We start from the raw sequence: 22,938 nt of genomic DNA on the forward strand, positions 1-22,938 counted from the left end.
AATGGCTCAAGGAATATGTGAGCTAATATGGTTGAAGATTTTCTTGATGGAATTACATATGGTTCAAAAGGAGACAATGAGACTTTACTGTGACAACAAGGCTGCCATCAGTATTGCTCACAATCCTGTACAACATGACAGAACTAAACATATTGAAATGGATAGACATTTCATCAAAGAGAAGATTGAAAGTGGTCAAATTTGTATTACCTATGTTGCCAGCAGAAAACAACTAGCAGATGTTCTCACCGAAGGCCTACCAAGACCTAATTTTATTTCTTGTGTTAGCAAGCTGGGAATGATAGATATCTTTGAGCCAGCTTGAGGGAGAGTGTGGAAAATATCTTTTAGTTAGCTGTAATTAGCATAATTATAGGAGTTTTAAACTAGCAAGATTAGAGGAATTAATTTAGAAGTTATTTTAGGAAAGACTATCCTATAAATATGTAACTGTATTGATTAGAAAGAAATATAGTGAGAAAAATTATTGTTTTCCTCACTTAGTTTTGATCTCATAAATTTAAGCAGCATCACCCATTTTGGATTAGGCTTTTTTGACAGCTTCTTATTTTTCCTTGGCTATGGTCGAAAACATGCATGTGTCACTGATCTTTGGGACCATCGAATCCACATCCATTGCATAACCATAAAGTCTACTTCATCCTGGGCATCAAATATGGGATCTTTTGATTTGGGTCCGGTACAAGTAGGTGGCTAATTTTATTCTTTCGTTTCAGAAATGTTCCAACAAACTGAAACCACTTTCAATAATTTTTCCCATCCAATCTATTGTAGGGATGACAAAATTACCCCACCAACTCGCAAACCCACCTGCTGTGAGTAATTTTGCAAGTTTTGAGCAGGTTTGATATTTCAAATTGAAACCCGTTGCAGGTTATAGATGGGTTTAGTATTGAAAAAAAATCCAATAAATACCCACATATTATTCGCCAATCTACATTTTTTATTTCTATTATTTATATTTTTAATGTTAATCATAAAATTGTATAAAAATTTTAATCATAAGTATATGTAAGTTAGAGTTCTTTATTCCTTAACAAGAATTTAATCACACAAATGCTGTGCAACTAGACCAATTTTTTTCAATCTAGCCATATTGTATAAGGCAAAAGGTTCAAGTTTAAAAACACTGGCTCCGGCCAGAAATGCATAAACAAATGATATTAAATAAAAAAAAGGTATTTAAGATCTCAATTCTCAGGAATTATACTTATTCAATCATTTGCATAAAATGTTACAAATTGAGAAAATCTTTAACATTCTGTTCCACCACATATGATTGTGGTAATATTAACTGGAGGGGGGAAAAGAATCTAAGTGAAATGGTACAGCTTCTCTCTTTAACTCTTAAGCATTTTTAGGAGACCTTCCTTGTATACAAATTGTAAGGGCTGATCAATTGTCTGAGTTGATATAAATAACTGACTTATAATTTCCCTAACTTAATCTTTGTAACTTTAGAAGCCATTCCAGCAGCAAGCAACCTACAAAAAAAAATTTGCTTGGAAAAGGCATACATCTTCAAGGGTTCTTGCAACTAGAAGTGCCGAGTCAAGAATCTACACTGCATACTAGCCCAAGGTGACCAACTTGATGAATGTTGTATAAAGGGGAAACACATCAAATATCAGAAATCTCCACCAAAACTTCTGAAATAAACTAAAGTCGAATTGCCGGTATCTCAGTATCACAGCTCTGCCTTAGATTCCAGGTCTCCTTTGGATGAAGCATCGCTTCCTGAAGTTTGCATAGGACCAACAGGTGCTGGTGTCTCTAGGGTAACCACCTCTTCACCTAAGATTTTTGCAGTAAATTGCCTAGCCTCTGAGTCGAGATCCGGCCATTCAGAAACTATTCTTCTGGCACCCTGATAGAACAGCAGATGATTAGATATATGTGAGTTTGAGCATGTGTGTTCATGTCTGTGCATCAGCCTTGGTCAAGATCAGCATCCCATACATAAATTATGACCAATCATTTACCAAATGTCGTCATGTCAATACATCAGGTGTGATCTCAGCAACTCAAAGATTATTAGTCTCAGATTTCATATTGCATTTGAGAAAGACAAAAAGGTCCTAATACTAATATTTTTAAATTTATATTTACCTGAAGTTTGGGTTCCTTAGTCATTGGATTGTTGCAAAGATCAATAGTTTTTGCCTTAGATTTTGTGGCATTACCACACCATGACTCACACCATAGCCATTCCTGTGGAAGTGAAAAAATGGGCACTGTATGCTGGGCATAGTTTGGAAGATCCTGAAATACAATATATAGAACACATTAATTTGGAACAAAAGATAATACTGCAAAAGCAGAACCATGTGGTGGTAAAGGTCCCACTTCATAGCACATGCTTCGGCTTGAGGGGACTGGTCAGTCTGGCACAAAAAAATGGGATGGGTTCTTGAGAATTTGCAGGCCAAAAGCCCAGCTGAAATAAGGGCCAAGTCTAAATACTCAACAAACCAGAAATGCAGTGCTATTTCATTGTGAAGTGTCATACCAGAATTTTAAAGGCACAAAATGTTAAAACTGAATTTGAAAAAGATATGCCACATCATTAATATAACTGAGCAACTTACCTGATCGAGATTGGCAAGACTATTTGGATCCTTGCTAAGAGTTTCATAAAAAACTCTTAAATTATCTCCTGCTGCAGTCTCACGGAATCTTTTCAAGTCAACAACATATAAAGCGCTGCAGGAAGTACATCATAGTTCAAGCCAAAAGCTCTTTCAGGAGTTCAAGTAATTGGCAATTCAACTGATAATAGCCACCTACCTTATATGGTATGGTCTACCACGTAAATGATCTTTCCAGAAACCCTGTTCCATAACAAAAATTAAGGGAAAACATGAGCAGGCAAAGCTATATTTAGAGAATACAAGATATGAGAATCAGAGGCAAAAGGAAAACAGAAAAGCAAAATAAAATTAAACAAAAAAAAATACTAATGGTATTTACCTGTCTCCAAAATCGATACCCATCCATGTCCTTGTTGTTGTCACAAAAGGGAGTATATGCAAGAGGTCTTCCTTTTATATCCATGTCATAAAGTTCTCCCATGTCTGCCCTGACAACCTGATCCGCATCAACAAATATAACCTGCAGAAGTACACAATGGTAAAATTTAAGAACACATACCACATATTTTAGGTTACATTATAAACAAATAAAGAAGCAAAAAACTTAGTCAAATGACCCCAATCCAAGAAACACAAATACCTTTTCCAATGAGAGGGGAAAAATGACATCAAGGAACAAAATCTTATAAGCCCATATTATTCGCTGCTTTTCTTTTTGCTTATGCAACCACGTAGGCCATTTATAGGTGATAAGTTCATACTCGAAACCATACTCTTGTGCCATATGTGGAATCACATCCTGGGGAAGTGTCAATAACCAGAATATATGCAAGTTAAGCAATCCAGTTATTCTGTTTGTTAGATCAATAATAAAAGTAAAAAAGTTAACAAGAAAGCAGATAAGACATGTAAAACCTTGAACTGAGGAGAAAGATAGTTCTTTATAAACCAGAATTTCACCGGGCGACAGGTGTTCTTCAAGACACTTAGAATCATGATTTTGAGGAATCGCTCATATCTGCCATAATACATCATCAAACATAATTTTTTTTAGCAAAACCTGATTAAGAAAGAAAACAAAAGAATCCAAAATACAAAAGTATCTGAACAAATAATGCTGACAGGGCTGTATGGGATGGGATATGTGGATGGGTGCACTACACAATCTACGTATTCTTGGAGGATTTGTGTTGATTGCATGGACTTTTCCTTATTGTTAGACACATCCAACAAAAGAAATCCCTTCCTAAATGGAAATCTCACAATAGATATTCTTCGACTGGAAAGAAACACAAGAAATAGTTTTATCTACAGGCCAACTACTGTATATGGAAAACAGAAGATAGCACATTTCTAAAATAGTACACCATTTTCTTTCCAAAAAGACCAGCTTGTCATGTTCTAACTCTGATGCCTAGCTAAGTTGTATGCAGTTGCATCTTCCTACACCAAGTTTAGCCCTTGACCAGCCTCATCATTACATGAAATTCAAGACAACCAAAGAACAAATCAAATCAAAATTGCAGGATGAGTGCAATTCAAAAGGAAGGTTATCTGTGCAACCACTGCACATATTTGTATTTCTTCACTTTGCTATGCGGTACTATTTGAAGACCAAGTAATATGACCGGAAAAAGTATGTAACTGTAAAAAATAGAAATAATTAACATTCAGCGGCTTTCGTTGCTGGCTTCCACCTTAATGAGGACAAAATAATAGACAGCAAAGCAAAATTTGAATTGAAGGTACCTCATTGTCACATTGAAACATGGAATATTATAATATAACTAGTCGCAGAAGGTACCTCATTGTCGCAGAAGGTTAGGTTACTTATGCATTTTGTAGCTTTTATCTATTACGATACAACAAATATGTAATGTGAAAATTGAACATGAACCACAAATACAAATAAAACCCACAAGAGAAAGTGCACAGTGAGACATTGTGCAAATAGAATGCTGACAGAGATAATAATTAGCAAGATAAAACAGTAGACTTACAGGTGTCCAGAAGCAATAGAAAATATATTAATTGTTTTCCCATGTCGTTCAACCTTCCCATGGTCCTGAGAGATGACATCAAGCATGAAACGTTGTTACTTTCCAATAATTGCATCATATGTTTAACCAACTTACACAATAATAGAGACACCCTAAATAATACAACTATATCTCCATGAAAGACTGAAAAACAATCTTGAGCAGAAGGTTATTTTTATGTAAAGTAATACAGAGCTTCTTTAAACAACATTTCCATAATCTTTAAAGTTAGGTTCATGCCCCTACACTATTTCTAGATTCAAAGAAATTTATGAAAAAATTTCAGAAATCAGCAACCTGCTTGGATGGAAAACTGAAGACATCTAAACCAAAAGTGAGGTCAAAGATAGTAGGGGGTGCAGGAAATGCATAGCAGTATACAAGAAAATACTTAATTCCTAAGATGTCACATGAAAGAGCAGAGAAACTTTACAACAAATTATATGATTTCAACTGGAACCATTTCAATACACCAAAAGTTTGAGGGGTTTCAATTCAAGAAACAGATAGTTTCACATGTTTATGTCAGGAAAAGCCCAAAATGTGTATGTACAAATAAGGAGGGAACTCACAACTGCAGCTTTTTCCTTTTTAGATTGCTCACTACCACCAATAAAGCCAGAAGCCCATTTTAAGAAGTTAGAGTTCCAGTGTCCCTGTAAATATCAGCAATAACCATTTTAAGGCAACAGATCCCATCTTTTATCTGTCAAATCTTGTTATATATCTTGATATTTCTAAATTCTATTTCAGTCAAACATAACAAATACTCACTTCTGCTTGTGAATGGCTATCCTCATCAGAAGAAACCAACAATTTTTCATTCTCCTTGCCCTTTTTCTTCACTACTTCCATATGAACCACTTTACCCCGCAAGTCATTTATGGTAATACGTTTTGACAAAGATCTGTCTTCGTTTGCATTACCATCTTCCTTCAGGACATAAAGCTCAGAACTTCTTCCAGGAGCAAGTTGCAGGTACCAAACACCAGGAGAGACTTTCATCTGCCAATAACCCAAATTGGCCATGACAAGAGTATCAACCAAGTGAGGTGTACTCTTAGTTCCAAGAATCAGCTGAAGTCCCCGAGGAGGCTCATGATCTTTCTCTGAACAGTGACCTAAATACGAAGGCAAGTCATTGAACAACCACAACAGTAAAGGTAAAATGCATTACTTGGTAACTGTGAGATCGCCGAATGTAGAACTGGTGAATGCCCCAAATTTCATGCTATTCCCAAGAAAAATAAACTCACCAGTAAGGACGAGGGCTTCAAGCTCAAAAACTGCTTGCAATGTCCTTGTGTCACCCAACTTCTCAAGCAAAATATTATCCAGATCATGACTAAGATAGTAAGAACAAACAAAACATATAGTACATTAGGCAAATAAAATGATGTTTCACAGAAAATAAACGAGTCTCTCCATCTGTGCAGAACAAGTACAAAAAAGTAAGTAGTGTCAAAACAAAATTAAAAATCAGAATGTTACAAAGAGGGAGAAACATACACCGCAATAACAGGCTCAACAAGCCAAGGCTCAGGTACATCAAGATTCATGGTGAGGGTTTTCGACAATGGCATGTTAGCAAAAAAAGCTTTAGGGCCACTTATCGAGTAATCGGTATTGCTGAAATCATCCTGCAAAGTGATAACACAACTAAGAAACCAGATATGGGAACTCAAATCTTGGGTTTTCTCCAAATCAGAGATATACCATGGTCGGAACAACATATCTGTAGTAATTCTTCAGAGGAATGTCAACAAGGGAACTCTGCAAAAAACAGAAGCATATTATAGCCTAAAACCACAGAATTATATGAAAGGCTATTATAGATAGCATGCACTAGAAGAAAGAAAATATGCAACATACTTTTACAATAGCAATTGTCCCATAAATCTCATAACACGAACATAAATTACAAAGCCATCTACCAAAACTGGGGTGTGCTCACATTTACAAATCTTGAGAATGAGTTGACCTGCTCCCCTAAATGTTTTCAAATCTCAGTCTAAACTAAAGAACAAGAACTGATCCAGGAAACTAACAATGTTGAACACAAATGGAACAGAATTCCTGTCGACATCCAGGAAGACTGTAGTCAAAATTGAAAGCCAGGCGACATGACAGCTCACACAATTGGGTGAACATCCAGATTAAATGTGATGTATAACAATTCTTAGGCAGAGAGCACTATATCATTAATAATCAGTAGATTAGTTCAAGCTTCTACGCAGGTTTGATTTTATTACAAACCACATGTAACAGAAACTTCTAAAACAAATACAAGGCAATAAATTAAACCAAATTTAGAAAAGATTAGCATGGTTCGTTCTGGAAAGATATCGAACGGACAAGTAATATAATTTATAAGAATCTCAATAAATCTTAATATTCTGAAAAGAATGTGCAGAGAATGAAATAATCTGCATTGTTTTGCACAATTTCTTTTGTTTTTCTTTTAACGGCAAAAAGTGAGATATTTAGCTGAAATCTCACTTATGAGACTGTTAGAACGATCCTCTAATTCGAAAAGGCCAAAAATAGATGCAAGAGTTTTGCACATAAGAAGCAATAAGATATAATTTTTCACATGCAAGATGGCGGAAAGGAGAAACAAAAATTCAGCTGTCGAAGAACTTCAGCGGGGTGCCTTGCTGAGCTTTCTACATAAGGCGAAAGTAAAACTAGCATCTTTTACCAAAGGTGTCACTTGTATACTAACGGTGTCAATTGTAACATATGGATAGGTGTCAGTTTGTGAACATTATACATCTCAGACCTTACAACCCACACACTGAAAAATTCACATATACATCTCAATTTTTTCTTCTTTCTTCAAATGCAAAGAAACTGCAAGGGCACATGCAGAAATACCTCGTCCTTTTAAACATCAACCTAAATATGAATAGCTCTTGGTGTTGGATCAATGATAATGAAGATTATATCATAAAGAAACATAACAGCTCTCTTGTTTCTATTTCACGGGCAATATAGACTATAAGTACAAAGTTGGTTATATATAAAATTTGACTAACCATTGGATTCAGAACAATCCGCATGCTTGGCTGAGCATATCTCTGCAGAACTCGAAGAAGTGAAGAAAGCTTTTGGCCAGTTGGACTTAGAGGATCAATCACAGCATCAATGTGAATTGTAGAATTTTCACTATTGAAAACAACGGCACTGCACAAATAATTAATTAGAGAAGAATGAAAAGTAAGATCATGGTTTAAAAATTAAGAATCAATAGAAACTTAATATAAGATCCCCAGAAAGGAGATTATGATTTATATGAGACAAAACTAACAGTTAGTCAAACACTTTGACCCCAAAGCTTAGCTGCAAGGTAAGAGCACAACATTGGTATCAAGTCAAGTCTATCAGGCCCTCCTCATATGCAATGTGAATCCCACAAGAATAGACCTGGATGGATGTGGATTAGGTGAGGCACTAGCTAAGGTACGGTGAGGATCTGAGGTTTGACCACATGATCTTGGCTTTGATACCATGTAGCGAAACCCCTTGACCCAAAAGCTTAAGCCATGAAGGGCATAACATTGGTATTACATCAAGTCTAAAAATAATTAAATTAGCTTATATGCACTAACACTTATACTGACACACATATAAGATGAAAACAATATAAAAAAAAATTCTACTTGTATTTTCTTTCAGAGAGATCAATTGACAATATCAGCCTTTACTTGTCACAAGACAACTGAAAAAAGAAGTGGCATTCTTCAGTCTTCAAATTAATATCTAAATAAAAGGTCAATGGATCTGAAAGCAGAAAGTAATGGATTAGCAACATATTGTGAATTTATGGCATGAATTCATGACCAAACATTATTTTCAAAATTCTTTATTCTCAGAATTGAATTAGATTTTACAAGATGCAAGAAAAGTTGTAATGAGCATTATTGCCATGGAGTCTGTTTGTTGAATATTGAATTTGATTATAAGATGCTTAACCCAAATTATTATGTAGCAAAATAAAATTTGAATTTAGATATGAAGCCTTAATGAGAAACCATTCCTTGAGAAATGATTTCCAAACTAGCAATATTTGAAGAAAATACAAGTAGGTAGCATCTTTTATTTTTTATTTTTTACTTTTTTTTTCCTGCTTTTTTGAGTTTATCATGAATCATACATAATATTCGGAAGTCAGGGCATTATCAGCAGCATGCAGGCTGGAAAAATTTACCAACTAATCAGAGTAAAGAAATTATGTGTGGTCACTAATAAACCAACTTCGCTGGTATAATCGAGAAACACTTTCTATTGTACTTCCAGGCAGCAGCAACAATAATACAACAATTTATGGAATATGAAGTATATCTGGACTGAAATTTGCTTCAGATCATTAGTTTTTGCATTGTCATCAAGTATTCAGTCGCGACATAGATTACTTCAGGCAGCTAGTATTTCTTGGGTGATGCCAGCTTCTAGTAATTCTCCACGTTCAGAGTTTGTTCATGTTTTGGAAAAGGTGAAAAAGCTAGAGTGTTGTGGAAATGTTCAGTTCCGGCCATTTTTAGGGAAATTTGGTTCGAAAGAAATATAACGTTTTTTGAAGATTCTGAGGAAAACATCTTTTTGTGGGAAAGAGTGAGATTACTAGCTTTTCTTTGGGCCTTAGTAACCGAGGAATTTCAAGATCCTTCTTTTTTCTTCATTCATCTAAACTGGGAAGGGGTGTTGGCTTAAATCTACGTTTTTGGGTTTGTTTTTGTTGTGAGATCTTATAGTCATATAGATCCTAGTCTACATAAAAAATTCAATCAGTATTCTATTGTATAGATCGTTTTGTTGACACCTTTTTCAATTTTTGTACATGTTTTTCTTCTTAATACAAGTTTCTTTGCTTCCTAGCAAAAAAAAAAAAAAAAAAACCGAAATTGCTTAAAATAGAACTACGGAAAGTTTTATATTCTAAATCCATAGTCTTATCGGAAAGTGAATTAAAACTAAAACTGTGGAACATTTTATATTCCAAGTCCATGGTTTAAATGACAGTGAATTAAAGAAACAGAGGAAGGAAAAACTTAAGATTAAGCTTAAATTCGGTGTGAATAATTGCATTGAGAAGCCCATACCTATATTCTGCACTCAAAATCTCGAAACGTGCGCTTTCAGAACTTCGATCCCGCATTGCCATTGAAGATGTCACAAACAGGATAATATCACTAACAAATTTGCTGCAAGATGCATTTACCAAATCAGCAGCCTCCAAAAATTTGTTTTTAAACATACTGACATTTACATAATACTTTATGAAGGAATACAATCAACATCTGCTTCCTAATCAGATTACCAACTGAATAACCTATCTGCAGTCAATATTCAGAATCGAAAAATGATTCACAAATCTTTAGTAGGTGGTGAGAGCCATAGTTAAAGATGTAAATTCTAAGAAAACACTTATTACAACTCCTAGAATTTTTATGGCTGCAAAATATTTTGCCCTTTGCCCTTTGCCCTCTCATAATTGATACATGGAAGCAACAAGAGAATAAAGAGAGATAACAGCAACAAGGAGTAGAAAACCAACAAACCTTGTTAGCATGTCAGGATCTATATCCGGATAGGTCTCCTGCCAGTTTACTTCCTCAATAATTTCCCAAATGTGTTTTATTCTGTGCTTGAATTCCACTGACTCCAAAAGACTCAGATCATGACTCAGAAATGTGCTTTCATCAATAGGAAATGTCACCTATCAAACATTAAAGCTGATAAGATTAATAAACTGGCAACATCATTAAATAAGAGTGATGCTACAAATTCCCAGCTTTATCCCAAAATTTTAATCCCAAATTGAGTGGCATGTGATGTGTCATTCATCAAGTGGATAACAAATTCTCCAAAGTTCTTAGTGAATTTACTAAGCATCTCACATACTTGATGAATAACACACTATTTTGGAGAGAGATTTTGAAAAAAAATTTGAGATGTCAAGGATACTCTTAAAATAGATGCAAATATGATGAACAATAAAAGCCAAAATTATTTGCAGGAACAGGAAATGAGATATCAACCCAATCAGTTGGACTTCTAAATTACCCAACAGACAAAAGTGAACATTAAAATAATTTTCAGCACAAAAAATAAATACTAGAAGAAAGAGAGGGATATATATATATATATGTCTCACCCTCCCATTTGTAATGACTGCATTTGCACCAGATTCAACCCCAAGCTGCCTATGCAAAAACTGTACCTCCTGCACTTATTTAATAGCTTTTCATTAACGAGAAATTTCAATATTAATCAAGCACATGAATCTCAAAGAACCAGGAAGAAACTTACAGTGCAAGAGAAAATAAAGCAATCAAAAGCAAAAGCCTCAGCAGATACAAGTCAATCAATGATTTTCATGAAGATAAAAGGATTTTTTCCCCCTCAAAAACAAATATTTTAAAGGCCTATGGACAATTTCTAATTATATACCTTATTCAACTGTTTTCTCACTTTCCCTTTCGAATATTCAGGAAGAGAGGCTCTGTAAACCTTGGAAGATAAGCCATTTGCCTCAGCAAACTCACAGACTTTATCAATAAATGCTTGAGTACTGTCAGCAGTTGCTGAAGATGCCAGAAGATATGTACGCTCATAAAATGAGCATAATTGATCCAAAAATTCTAGCACCTTCTTCTTATGACTGCATAATACATAAAATAAGCGATCACATAATTCACATTGAAGACATATTATCAGAAACCTTGAAGGAAAACATAGTAGAGTGTTTACAATAATTTAGGAAATATATAGCATATAATGCCTTCAAAAACTTCACAAACCTATATGTGGATGCAGTTATCTCAAAAGCCTTAACAAAAATGATACTTGGTAAATCAGCTTCCCGACTGGCGCTAAATAGCACACCTAGACGTGCACCTTTGGACCCTCCAATCTGGATGACAAGACATTATTAGAATATCCATATTGACAGAGATGATCAACAATAAATTTGATATGGCATGGCACTAAAATCAAGTATGCGTTGGAGGATTTGAATAACCAGAAAACGGATTCCTTCATGAAGCAACTTCATCCCCTTCTTTGATGTGACATCAACAGCCAGAAGATGTGTCACGGGCTTCACATCGTCCACAGCTGAGACAGTTCGATCAAAGAAACCACACATCATAATACAGATATCAAGAAAATGCAACATTGGAGCTAATAGTTATGACATAAAGTCTTACTCTCTGGAGAATGCAAGTAGTTAATATCTTTTAACTCGGTCTCCCTTCCAAGAAATGATGAAGCCAGAGAAATAAACTTAGGTTTAACCTTGGCGTCAGTGATTATCTACATACAACACAACTTTTGTTTCATAAGGAACATGTAACAATGTTCATTGTATACGCATTATATAAAGTAAAGAGCTATTTTGTGACTGTCTGTGCATGCGTAAACACAAGAGAGAGATATGACAAACTCCAATATATCCTAGAAAAATATTAAGTAATTGAGAAAAGAATCTCAGAGTTGACTCTTTACCTGTGGATTATAGCGATTGATACCACTTTCTGATAGGACTTTCTCCAAAACATCAGTATAGGAATTTATATTCCCATAATAAACTTGTTCCTGTATTCTTTGAAGCTCATCATTCATGGCATTAAGAAGGGCCTCCTGATAAAAGCAACCCAAAATTATTATGGAGATCGTAAAGATCTTAAAGACTAAATTCAACAATGGTGCAACACTTATGTCTGCCCCCTTTTTTTGGAGAAAACCTATCTCTGACTTTTGGAATACACACCGAAAGTAATACAAAATCTCAGTAAGAGGAACTCTTAGCAAAACAGCAGGTGCCAGTTGGTTCAACGGTTAGAATCTCTTGAGTTTGTATGATGGAATTTTCAAATCATACTCACTTGTGTTGGGGAAGTTTGGTTTACATCTATGTAATATTTATTAATACAATAATGCTATGCTTGCTCAGTTAGGATACTTAGTTTGTATCCCAACTAACGCGTCACCTCAATTATTGTCACGTGTATACCATTATTTGATTTTATTACTAATCATTGTCACAAACCAATCAAAGAATGATACCTACGATCCCACATCAATTGGGATAGAAACCAAGTATCCCAACTGAGTAAGCAACTAATGATAGCGTTATTATTACTAATAAATTTGTAAATAAGTAAACGACCCTCTTAGCGAAAACTATTAGAATGGAAAACATTATGAAATCAGAAAGTTAATAACACATTCATGACATTTGTGAAACAATCAACTCCAATCTAATGGGCATAACAGACATTGGAAACAAATAAAGTTATAAAGCAAAGTAATTTTTTTTTTTTTTTTTGAGAAGCAAGAAAATATTTTAGTTCCACGGATGTCCACTGAAAAGCACAAGTGTAGTAGGCGGCAATACCTCAGAAGATTCAGATACAAGACCATTCATCAAGAGGCAACACTTCAGTTTGGTCAGCCCCAGCTTGAAAACAAACATGGAACTCTCTTGAGATTGGTCCATGAAAGTTTTTTCCTTTTCCAGCTTTAGTAACATATCTTGGGGTGGAGTTTTAGCCTTTGGCCTACAAAACAGAAAGAAAAAAAATATTTCCTCTAGGTTAAATAAATATTGCAAAGAATCTTAAAGCTTATATAAGGATGTGAAAAGAATACAAAAAATATCTCCTGAAAACTTACAAGATGGTTTCTACAAAAGCTCCCTCAACATGATGTATTTCAAGAGCATCATCATCAGCAGAATCTGCCGACTCCATTCGTAACCTATTTACCTGTCAAGTTTGGAAATAACTTGAAACTCTGTCATACAATTGTTTTCTCGAGTAACTAAAGGCTAGGAAAAGCACAGCAGTAAGATGATGCAAAATAACAGAGGAATTTCAAACTAACAAAGCATAAGAGACAACTTATCACTTATAACTTTCAAGTTCGCACTCTCTATATTTCCTCACAGACCAAGCCACACTCCTGTCCCTCCGACCATTAACTTCCAGATATAAACTAACATATTGTATAGGGCCTTGTTAGCCTTCATACATCAAGATGGTTGGTTTAACATACCAATGAAAAAGATTATCATAAGCGTAGACAGAATTTGTCACTTAATTCATAATGGCTTTCTTCACATTACAATTAGTACATTGGCCTCCTGAGGAACCTAGTAGTTTTTAGGTAGCTTCATTTGGCTAGCCACCCAGTGTTCAAATCCTAGAGAGGTAGGGGGTTAAGAATTGACTCATTTTCCCTTTACATAGACGAAGTTTCCATCGACAAATATCCATAGGCAAGCAATAAAAATTATTAGAATAAGATCAATAATATAACAAGAATAGCAATAATACAATGGCAATGATGATAACACCAAAAGAATGACCAAAAATCTTGGGGGGGGGGGGGGAGGAGGAGAATAAGCGAACTAGTTTTCCCGCTTAAAATCACATCGTTGAGGTCAGAAAAGAGGCCACAAACACAAGCCAGGCATGCACAAGTTAAATATAACTACAGACAATCAATAGAATGAAAATGACCAATATTACACCTTGATAATTCCAATTTACATAAACGCAAGAATATAAAAGAAACAAACTCATACATTGCTCAAAAACTGGAAAGCTGTTTGAGTCCCATGGCTTTCCTTAATAAAAAGGAAAAGGCGTATAATCTGCAAAACCAATAACAAAGACATTATTCATTAGTCTTACCCCACCACTCCCAAAAAAAAAAACTCTTATCAATTAGAAACATAGTTAGCAAAGAAGAATAGTTCTAAGATTATATATAGGCAAAATGAATTATTGAAAAAATTAATTGAATGAAAAACACATCTAATGAACAGACAGCAGAGGAACCAATATTGCTGGCAATAGCACAACTCTTAAAGTAAGATTAAGACAAGAAAAAACAATAAATGACTATACAAAGAAAATACCAAACTGGATATATCTTCATTGACTGGACTGTCGTCCTCTGCAACAGGGGAATGGAGCTCACCACCATTTATTTCAATACTCTTGATGAACTTAGAAGAATAGAGTATTACCCCAAATCTTAAGGGGAAGTGGTTTTCATACAATGACATTATCATGTCGATAACCTGCACAACTCCAGAGATAGATTATGACGAAAACTTTTTGAAGTATAATCCTAAAGAAAGGTTGGAAAAAGAAAAACAAAATCAGTACAACAGATATAAAACATGCCTCAAGACCACAGACTGTAGCTGGATCAAGAACATAAACTGCATGAAACAGGTTCTTCCGGATATAACGTAGTTGTCCAGGGAAGACAGGCATCAAAATCTACAGAATAATTTGTTAGAATTAATTCTCCAGGAATCCATGTATACTGAAACAAATTTAACTACGGAAACAGAGACTGAACAGAAGACCTACCTCATTTATATTGCTTCGCCAGCGCTTATACATTGCATCTTCTTCCAAGTTATTGAGATATTGAACATGAGTTGAACGAAAATCAACACGGAACATACTGGACTCAGCCGGAGGTACAGTTGATAGGAGTTTCTGTGTAATGGTACGTGGAATCTGATTGTTGGAAAGGGGGAAAAATTCAAAAATCCCAATCAAAATGGTGTAACAGAAGATAGAAGCTGCCTTGAGAATTTCAAAAAGTTCACCTTCAAAAGCTCAGCATAGACATATATACCAGAACACATTGCAAGCAAGTTCAGAAATAAAACATATACAACTACAGAACACGTCATTAGGAAGATTTGGTTGACACAAAAAGAAAAAAGTCATCAAGTGGAAATCAGGATATTATTAAAGGATGATCATTTCTTACCAAATATTTAACAAAAAATTTAATAGAGCCTACAAGAGATGAATCACACATACACTACCTCAGTATGTATTAGAGCAAAATGTTAGAAAAATGAGACATTGAAATTGCTGTCATATTAGCGAAAACAAGATGACCACACAAAGCTGCAACTTCAGCAAAGATGCAACTCAATGATGTCTCACGATTACGTGCAAAAAGTTTAGGAAACTTGTCCTATCGATGTTAAAAACGAAGACTGCATGCTAAAAGCATTACATCTAACAGAAGTGCATAAAATGTGCATGAATCAAAAATAAACTTTTTGAAATATGTAACATACTGCTGCAGTCATAACGTAAACAAGATGACCATAGAAAGATGCAACCTCAGCAAGGATGCACCTCAAATGATGTCGCGAGATTATGCGCAAGAAGTAAAGGAAACTTGTCCCATTGATGTTAAAACCAACCAAGTCAGACTCTACACTAATGCATTATCATCTAAGGGAAGTGCATAAAATGTGCATCCATTCAACCATGACTAGAAGAATTGAGAATGGAACAAACAATGAAACTATTTTCCTTCATTTCACTGCTTCAGCTATTTACTGTTTATAAGCTAATAAGAAGCTAGTGCGTAAAGGGTTTTTGCTCAAAAAATACTAGAAGTAGGCTTGAGAAAGTTGCCTGATTAGTAACAATTAGAGACATTTTTTAAAATGATGCATCTATGTTATTTAAAGGGGACTCCTCTAACAGGCCAAGGTGAATAATTCAGCTACACTAATTTGTTCAAGCATATTGTTCCAGATTACTAAATTACGAGAGACAGAATCAGCATGCATAACCTTCAACTTTGAAAATTGATCGGCCAAGGATAACTCTTGATGAACCAAGTCAATCAACCTATACAAAAAGGAATAGATTAAAAACAAAACCTAAAATCATAAGGAAAAGCACAAAATTATAATGAAGACAACAAAATGTATTTCAAAAAACCGGACCTTGTACATAAACAGCAAACAGACCAATCCTGAGAGAACTTCAAGAAAAGAAAAGCTTAATAACGAATTGGCCTCAATCTAAGAGTGATTCCTTTTATCTGAATCAGTAATCCCATCCATTGGATAATTTGCATTATGGGACTCTAGTCAGAATTTTTTAAGTCAAAAACTTAACCCACTAAAACAATTGCCTAATTACTTATTTTATTCAGGCAGCTTTGTTCGTATTTCATACTTTCAATTCCTGAAAATTTGACTGCCAGATATCATCACAATGCAACTCTGATCCTTGTTTTTCACAAGGCGAAAATTTTGAAAAGCATAAGATTGCAGAAAACGTCAGGTACAATTATTGGCAAGAAAATATAATAAGAAACAGAGGAACTAATGAAACCATGAGAGTTGATCGTATCAACTAGACAATGATGGGCTATGCTTAATTTTCCTTTTCTAAAAGAGTCTCTTATAAGCACAACTAGGATGAAGTATAGTATCAAAGAACTTTAGCTTCCTTTGTAGGATCCAACAATCATACAAGAAACAGATGTGATATGGTCTTGTCAAAAACAATAGCATGATATAGTATCATGCAATTTTATTTAACAAGATATCATGTACTAGTATGAGTCTCCCTCAAAACTTAAATCAACAACGTTACTTTCAAGAGTAAATGGACCACAAAAAGAGGCTCCAAAAAATTAAGAATATGTAAGATCTTCAGCTTGAAAAGAGAAAAAAGAAATTAGAAGGATAAGAAAAGCACTACAGGTAAAGGTCAATGTCTTCGATATTGATTAAAGCACCATTGAGAGCCATTAAGGACTTCCCAGGAGGCATATATCGCTGGTTTGCAACTATTTCATCCTTGATTGAATCATTGAGCTGCAACATGAAAACAAATTCCATAATTTAGGTATCGAGCAAATACTTCACATGTCTTAACTGTAATTCCACATTCAGATATAACTTGTGTACTGCCCCCAAGGGCAAGGCCGAGTGGTTATAAAACAGCTTTACTTAGCTGGCCACCCGGCTTCGAATCTTGGGGGAGGTAAGGGCTAGAAAATGAATTTGGACTTTCCTCAATCCCTTTAAAAATATATATATATAACTTCTGTATCCACAACATAAAAAATACCTTCATACGAGACAAAGAAGAAACCACACTTGGAAAATTTTGGCTAATTTCTTGCATTGACTGCAAAGGGTCAGATGCATGAACTATTCTCTGAGCAGTTTGATGCCCTAAATCTGTTGAAATGAAAGCATCAGACAAATTGCAGTGCCTGAAATTAATATTGAGAGTAAAAAGGACTTATTTATACCCTTTAATTCCCAAACTTCGAGCGTTTCTGATGTTGTCGAAGACAACAAGTAATCCCTGAAAGACATTATCTCAGATGTAAGATCGGGTTTGCGTTCCTACAAAGATATTGAGAAGAAATCGTTAGCTTTATTGTAAACAGGTGCAAATTTTGCACTAGAGAAATTCATCTCAATTATAACCCCATAACAATCACCACACTGTAGTTTCGCCTAACAGACACCATTAGCAACAACAGTCAGTCAAAAGCAACCGAGGAGAGGCAATATATCAGACATTACAAGTCTTTATAGTTCTCCCAACTGATTTATTAATCAGTCTTCACTGTACATAGTCATCTAGTCATTAATGCAATCACTATCCACTACATCTACTTTGTATTAATATTCGTGTATTTTTTATAGCCTCACTAATTCTAACAGTTCCTCGTTCAAATTTTTGTCTTGATGGCACAGCACTTTGTAATAAAAGCATCAATAGCATGAAATTTCCTAGTTTTGAAGCCTATGTCTAGAAGTGGTAGTTCAACAGCTGGATCTGAGGGTACTAGGACAAAGGCCTAAAACTTTATATCTGATTTAGATCAGTTTTCTGCATCTTCAAGCAATCCAGCTCAGAACAATGAGCTACGAAGCTCCATATTCGAACTCTAAGACAGAGACAAAGAAAGATGATGTACAAATTTGAAATTCTATTCACCAAGCCTCTTATTAAGTTAGCGTTAAAAACATTGATTTGTAAGGAGATAGCGGCAGATCCTTAAACTTAACAGGCTATGAATCATGAGAGCGCACCAGACAAAAAAGAGTACCACAATTTTACAGCAAAGAAAATTTTCAAATACGCACAACAAAAATGAAGCCCAAGTCAAATTATTAAACTCTGGTTAAAGCCTAAATCCATACAAACAGTGGTCTGAGCTTCATTCTGCATGATTGTCCTGTGTCAACTGAATCATGAATGTATACTCCATCAATCTTGAAATAATTTTCTCAAGTTTGAGCTATTTTATCCTGTAGTACCAAAGGTCACCATCACCCAACAACTTTTGTTATACCTTAATATCACCCAGCTACAGTATGTTTTAAATCACTACAATTATCCACAACAACTTCGGAAAGGTATCAACTAGACACACTTTCGTTAACAATCATTAGTGTCCTTTTGCAACTTTATGTTATAACCAACAGCATATTCCTTAAAAAACACTAGCAATTGCTAATGTAATTGTAGATTTGCACTGGTTGATTCATTTCCAAAGTAGTTATAGTTAATAAGCTCAACTCTCTAAGACCAGTTGAAGTAGACAGATATTAATGCATAATAAAAGTAGATAGAAGATAATGATCCAAAACCTTAACTCTGAAGCTATAAACACCTAAAATCACACCTAAAATAAAATTTAAGGGGAAAAAAAATCAAACAGATAGAAAAATCTGAGTTTTGTGTCAAAATTTTAAACAGCCAAACTTTATAAAGATTCTCTATGGTGGGTTGAACATTCGCATTTCAGAGCCTTTTTTCATCTTTTATCACATAATGCAAGAGAATAATTTGTATAAGTTGACTTAATTTTTGTTTATTGGGCAAAGAAAAGGGAAACAAAGCAGTTGACTTCTCTTCTTTGGACAAGAAAAATTCACAATTTGGCTGGGAACTGAAAATTCACAATTTGGGTGGGAACTAAGAGGTAGAGGGAGCATATCCAGGAAAATACGATAAGCTGAATTCAACAAGCTTTCCTTTTCTCTTGGAAAAAATTTTTGAGACTTGAAAGGTAGGGATAAGGCTTCTGTCTTATGGGATTGCGCAGTTATGGCTATATTTTGGGTCCTATGGATCGAAAGAAACTTAAGAATTTTTGAGAACAAAGTGATGGAGGATTACATGTTTCATTGGGACACAGTTAAATTCTGGGCTTCTCTATGGGCTTCTATCTCTCCGAAGTCTAAAGATTTCTCTTTCTTCTTTATTTTCATTAATGGGGAAGCAGCTATGGTGTAAGTTCATTACTTAGAATTTTCATCTTCTAAGATTTACAGTTCTTGGGCTTGGGGATTTTTGACTTTTGTCTTTATGGACTTCTTGTCCCTCCTGTGTGTACATTTCCTACATCTAATATAGTTATTTTGGTTCTTGTCCCTCCTCTGTCTTTCTTCTAGAATTTAACCAAATCTTTTAACATTTTTTCTACAACTAACTAAAGCCAAAATTGAAGACAAAAATTGAAAACAGAAATACAAAATACCATGGAAAAAATGAAAATATAAGACAATAATCTGAGAAAGTACACTGAATGGTAAGAATACAAACCAGAAGTTTAGAAAATACGAAGCCTCTAACTTCTTGGCTAAGATCTTCAGTCCGAGGATCTTCAAGAGTAACACCTGCAACTCAAACCTCACACTTTTACGAATTGGAAAGTAAATCCTCGATGAACGATGGTAAGAACCAACAATACATTGAGCCAAGAACAATTATTCTGTCACAGCAGTAAGAAGCCTTTCATGTCTAAGCTAGGAAATAATGTCCCGAAGTCAATGATTCATCAGCAACAATTCCTTTTAAGATATGTGGACTTGAAATAATGATACTCAAGAAATTCCAACAGTGTTATCAAACAACAATAAAGAAATACCAAGTATAAATACAACTTATAAAACATAAAGCACAACTAAGAATGGAGAAGATTAATAATGGATGAAGTAAACAGCAATGCTAGACAATCATGCAATAAACTAACAGACACAAGACTGACAGAATATATCCATACAATGACTTAAATAACAGTGCACACCAGTACGAGTTTGCTTCAATACTAAATTAAGTTGGCCTTTCTAGGTTTTTGCTTAAATCAGAATAAAGAATGATATTGCATGACTCATATATTCTAACCTTCTTTTATCATACTGTCGTCTATAGCCTTATATTCCATATTCTTCAAAGCGAGCTCGACGCCATATCCACCCAGGTTTAAGGAATCTTTCGCACCAACAGCACCACAATTGCCAACATTTGCTTCACAGCCAGAAGGTAATACTGGTCTAACAACATACATAACTTTCCCCTGGAATTTAGCAGTACCACAAAGAAAACTTTTTGTCAAAATGAAGTAAATCATATATCAAATTCAAATAGACAAAGTAAATAAAACATATTGCATTCAACTAAAATGAGGTGATTTTGAAGACTCTAGAATCATCTGAGAACTACCATCCATTCATCTGTGACATACATTGTTCCTTTTCGTAAGAAACTTAAATTTTCAAGACCAAAACATCAGCAATATCAGCTGTGTACAATTGGATTAACCCTAAAATATCGCTTAACAAATGAAAAGAGAATCCCCAAGTCATCCCAAATGATGATGGGTCAAAACTTTCCCATACTCATAGATGTGATGACAGAAACCATTTACGATTGCCTTCTCATTCAATACAGGAGCATCCTCAGATAGAAGATTTTACAAAATCACAATTATTAACCTTAATTAACTTCATAATAAACAAGTCCATGAATTTCTTGAAGAAACAGTCCATTTCATATAGCAACAAAACTAACACCAGAAATCAATTATATCAATGTCCAAAAAAATATGACAATAAAAAGAATCTTTAAAGAATATGCAGCGGACCTCTTTGGCAGCTTGAACTAAGTTGATGTGAAACTCCTTAAAGCAATCAGATCCAAGAGCTCCATAAAGAATAGCAGTACGACTTGAAATACTTGACTCGGCATGAATGTGATCAAAATCAAATAATTCAGGCTGCTGAAATGACTCCCCAGTCCTGCTCTCCAAGCAATAAACAAATTAATGAATAAAATGTAGTATATTACAGTTATCAGAATTATTACAAAATTGAAATGTGATTACAAGAAATTAATAGAGCAGTAATTACAGTTCAGAGGGGCTGCGAAGCCACATTAACAGTTCTGAAACCTCAAGGAACAGTGCCCCACCAGTATCCACCCAACAGCATTTTCCACCAGGGCTCTTTGGATTTACACCAACAAGCAGCAAATCTGATTTTTTAGTTTCCAATTTTTCATTTGCTTCTGAAGCTCCTCCCACCTCATTTTTCAAATTACTATCATCAAAAGGTGGAAATGAAGAAAGAGACTCCTCTGCTAACTGGCGGTAAAGCACCAATCTTGGGGATGCTGATCTTAGTGTCAGAGAGAATTCAAATAGTGATGCCAACGATTCACTTAAAAGAGAGCTACCATGTCTCACAATTCTTTTTAAGCAATCTTTGGCTGTGCGGGAATCAGTATCATTCTCCTCAGAATGAAGCCATTTTTCAATGAACTCCCAAAAAAGATCTTTCCTTTCGCTAGCCAGCAATTCACTACACCAAATTGAAACAGAAAGAAGTTACAATAGAATTTGAAACTTGTTGTGCTTCAGGAACAATTTCAGAATACACCATGAAAGGCCACAAAACATGGTCAAAACCAAAATATTCACTAAAGATCATAGAGTGTATCTACCAAAGTACCAATAGCTATTCAAATGTTTCGAGAACATTTCCAATGAATCAACATTTTAATGTAATACAACACGAAAATAAATTACCATTTCATAGAAACTAAACTCTCTTTGCAAACAATACTACAATGTAACACAACGCGGAGATAAATAATACCCATTTCATTGAAACTAAACTCTCATAAACTGATTCAACAATCACTTTGGTTAACTAAAACAACAAAACCAAAAACACCCATTTAAGAATTCATCAAAAACAAATTCAAACAATCGCTTCAATCATTAAATGAAAAGGAAAAACAAAATCAAACTTCCAATTATAAATAAATGAATATAAGAGAACAAAAACATACCCAGCTTCTAAAAGCAATGGAGTGCCGGACCATTTGGCCCGAACAGCGACCTGAACATTCTTCGGTTTTTGAATTTGCGCACAAACTGAAGCAAACCCACAAAGGCTTACGCAGACAAGAATGATCAAAACGCAAAACCCAGATCTAAAACGATACTCCATTTGCCCTGAAACCGTAAAGCAAGTCGGAAGCTTTCACGCTTTTGCCGATTCGAAAAGATCCAACACTGAATGAAACTGAACGCTCAAGACCGAAAGTAAGTGAACAGAGTGGGGTTTTTGGGCTGAAGCGATCACTAAAGACGTAGACCAAGACTTTTGCCACGAGTAGAGACTG

At 34.9% G+C, this 22,938-nt stretch overlaps 1 protein-coding gene across 1 annotated transcript; it reads right to left on the bottom strand.

The window, feature by feature from the left end:
- Positions 1-1,189: 1,189 nt before the first annotated feature.
- LOC18041464 (UDP-glucose:glycoprotein glucosyltransferase) lies at positions 1,190-22,938 on the bottom strand. The gene is made up of 37 exons (XM_006431771.2): positions 22,603-22,938; positions 21,660-22,109; positions 21,395-21,548; positions 20,656-20,827; positions 20,074-20,147; positions 17,762-17,858; positions 17,575-17,687; positions 17,203-17,318; positions 16,281-16,338; positions 15,043-15,195; positions 14,851-14,949; positions 14,580-14,744; positions 14,244-14,312; positions 13,331-13,422; positions 13,053-13,215; positions 12,161-12,295; positions 11,863-11,968; positions 11,676-11,770; positions 11,455-11,567; positions 11,105-11,315; positions 10,809-10,877; positions 10,213-10,370; positions 9,754-9,855; positions 7,690-7,837; positions 6,368-6,424; positions 6,161-6,291; positions 5,908-5,996; positions 5,426-5,772; positions 5,224-5,307; positions 4,613-4,677; positions 3,528-3,630; positions 3,253-3,411; positions 2,992-3,132; positions 2,809-2,852; positions 2,610-2,724; positions 2,131-2,283; positions 1,190-1,888 (listed from the first exon to the last, which is right to left on the bottom strand). The coding sequence occupies exons 1-37, from the start codon at positions 22,761-22,763 to the stop codon at positions 1,709-1,711; spliced, it is 4,941 nt and encodes a 1,646-aa protein (XP_006431834.1). The 5' UTR covers positions 22,764-22,938; the 3' UTR covers positions 1,190-1,708.

The sequence above is a fragment of the Citrus clementina genome, unplaced genomic scaffold (genome assembly GCF_000493195.1).
Source record: "Citrus clementina cultivar Clemenules unplaced genomic scaffold, Citrus_clementina_v1.0 scaffold_5, whole genome shotgun sequence".
In the NCBI taxonomy this organism is placed as follows: domain Eukaryota; kingdom Viridiplantae; phylum Streptophyta; class Magnoliopsida; order Sapindales; family Rutaceae; genus Citrus; species Citrus x clementina.

Coding starts and splice junctions, on each gene's coding strand:
- LOC18041464 (XM_006431771.2), bottom strand. CDS start 22,763: ATGGAGTATCGTTTTAGATCTGGGTTTTGCGTTTTGATCATTCTTGTC. Junction 22,110..22,602: donor CCATTGCTTTTAGAAGCTGG/GTATGTTTTTGT, acceptor AATTTGGTGTAG/TGAATTGCTGGCTAGCGAAA. Junction 4,678..5,223: donor AAAAGGAAAAAGCTGCAGTT/GTGAGTTCCCTC, acceptor GTCATCTCTCAG/GACCATGGGAAGGTTGAACG.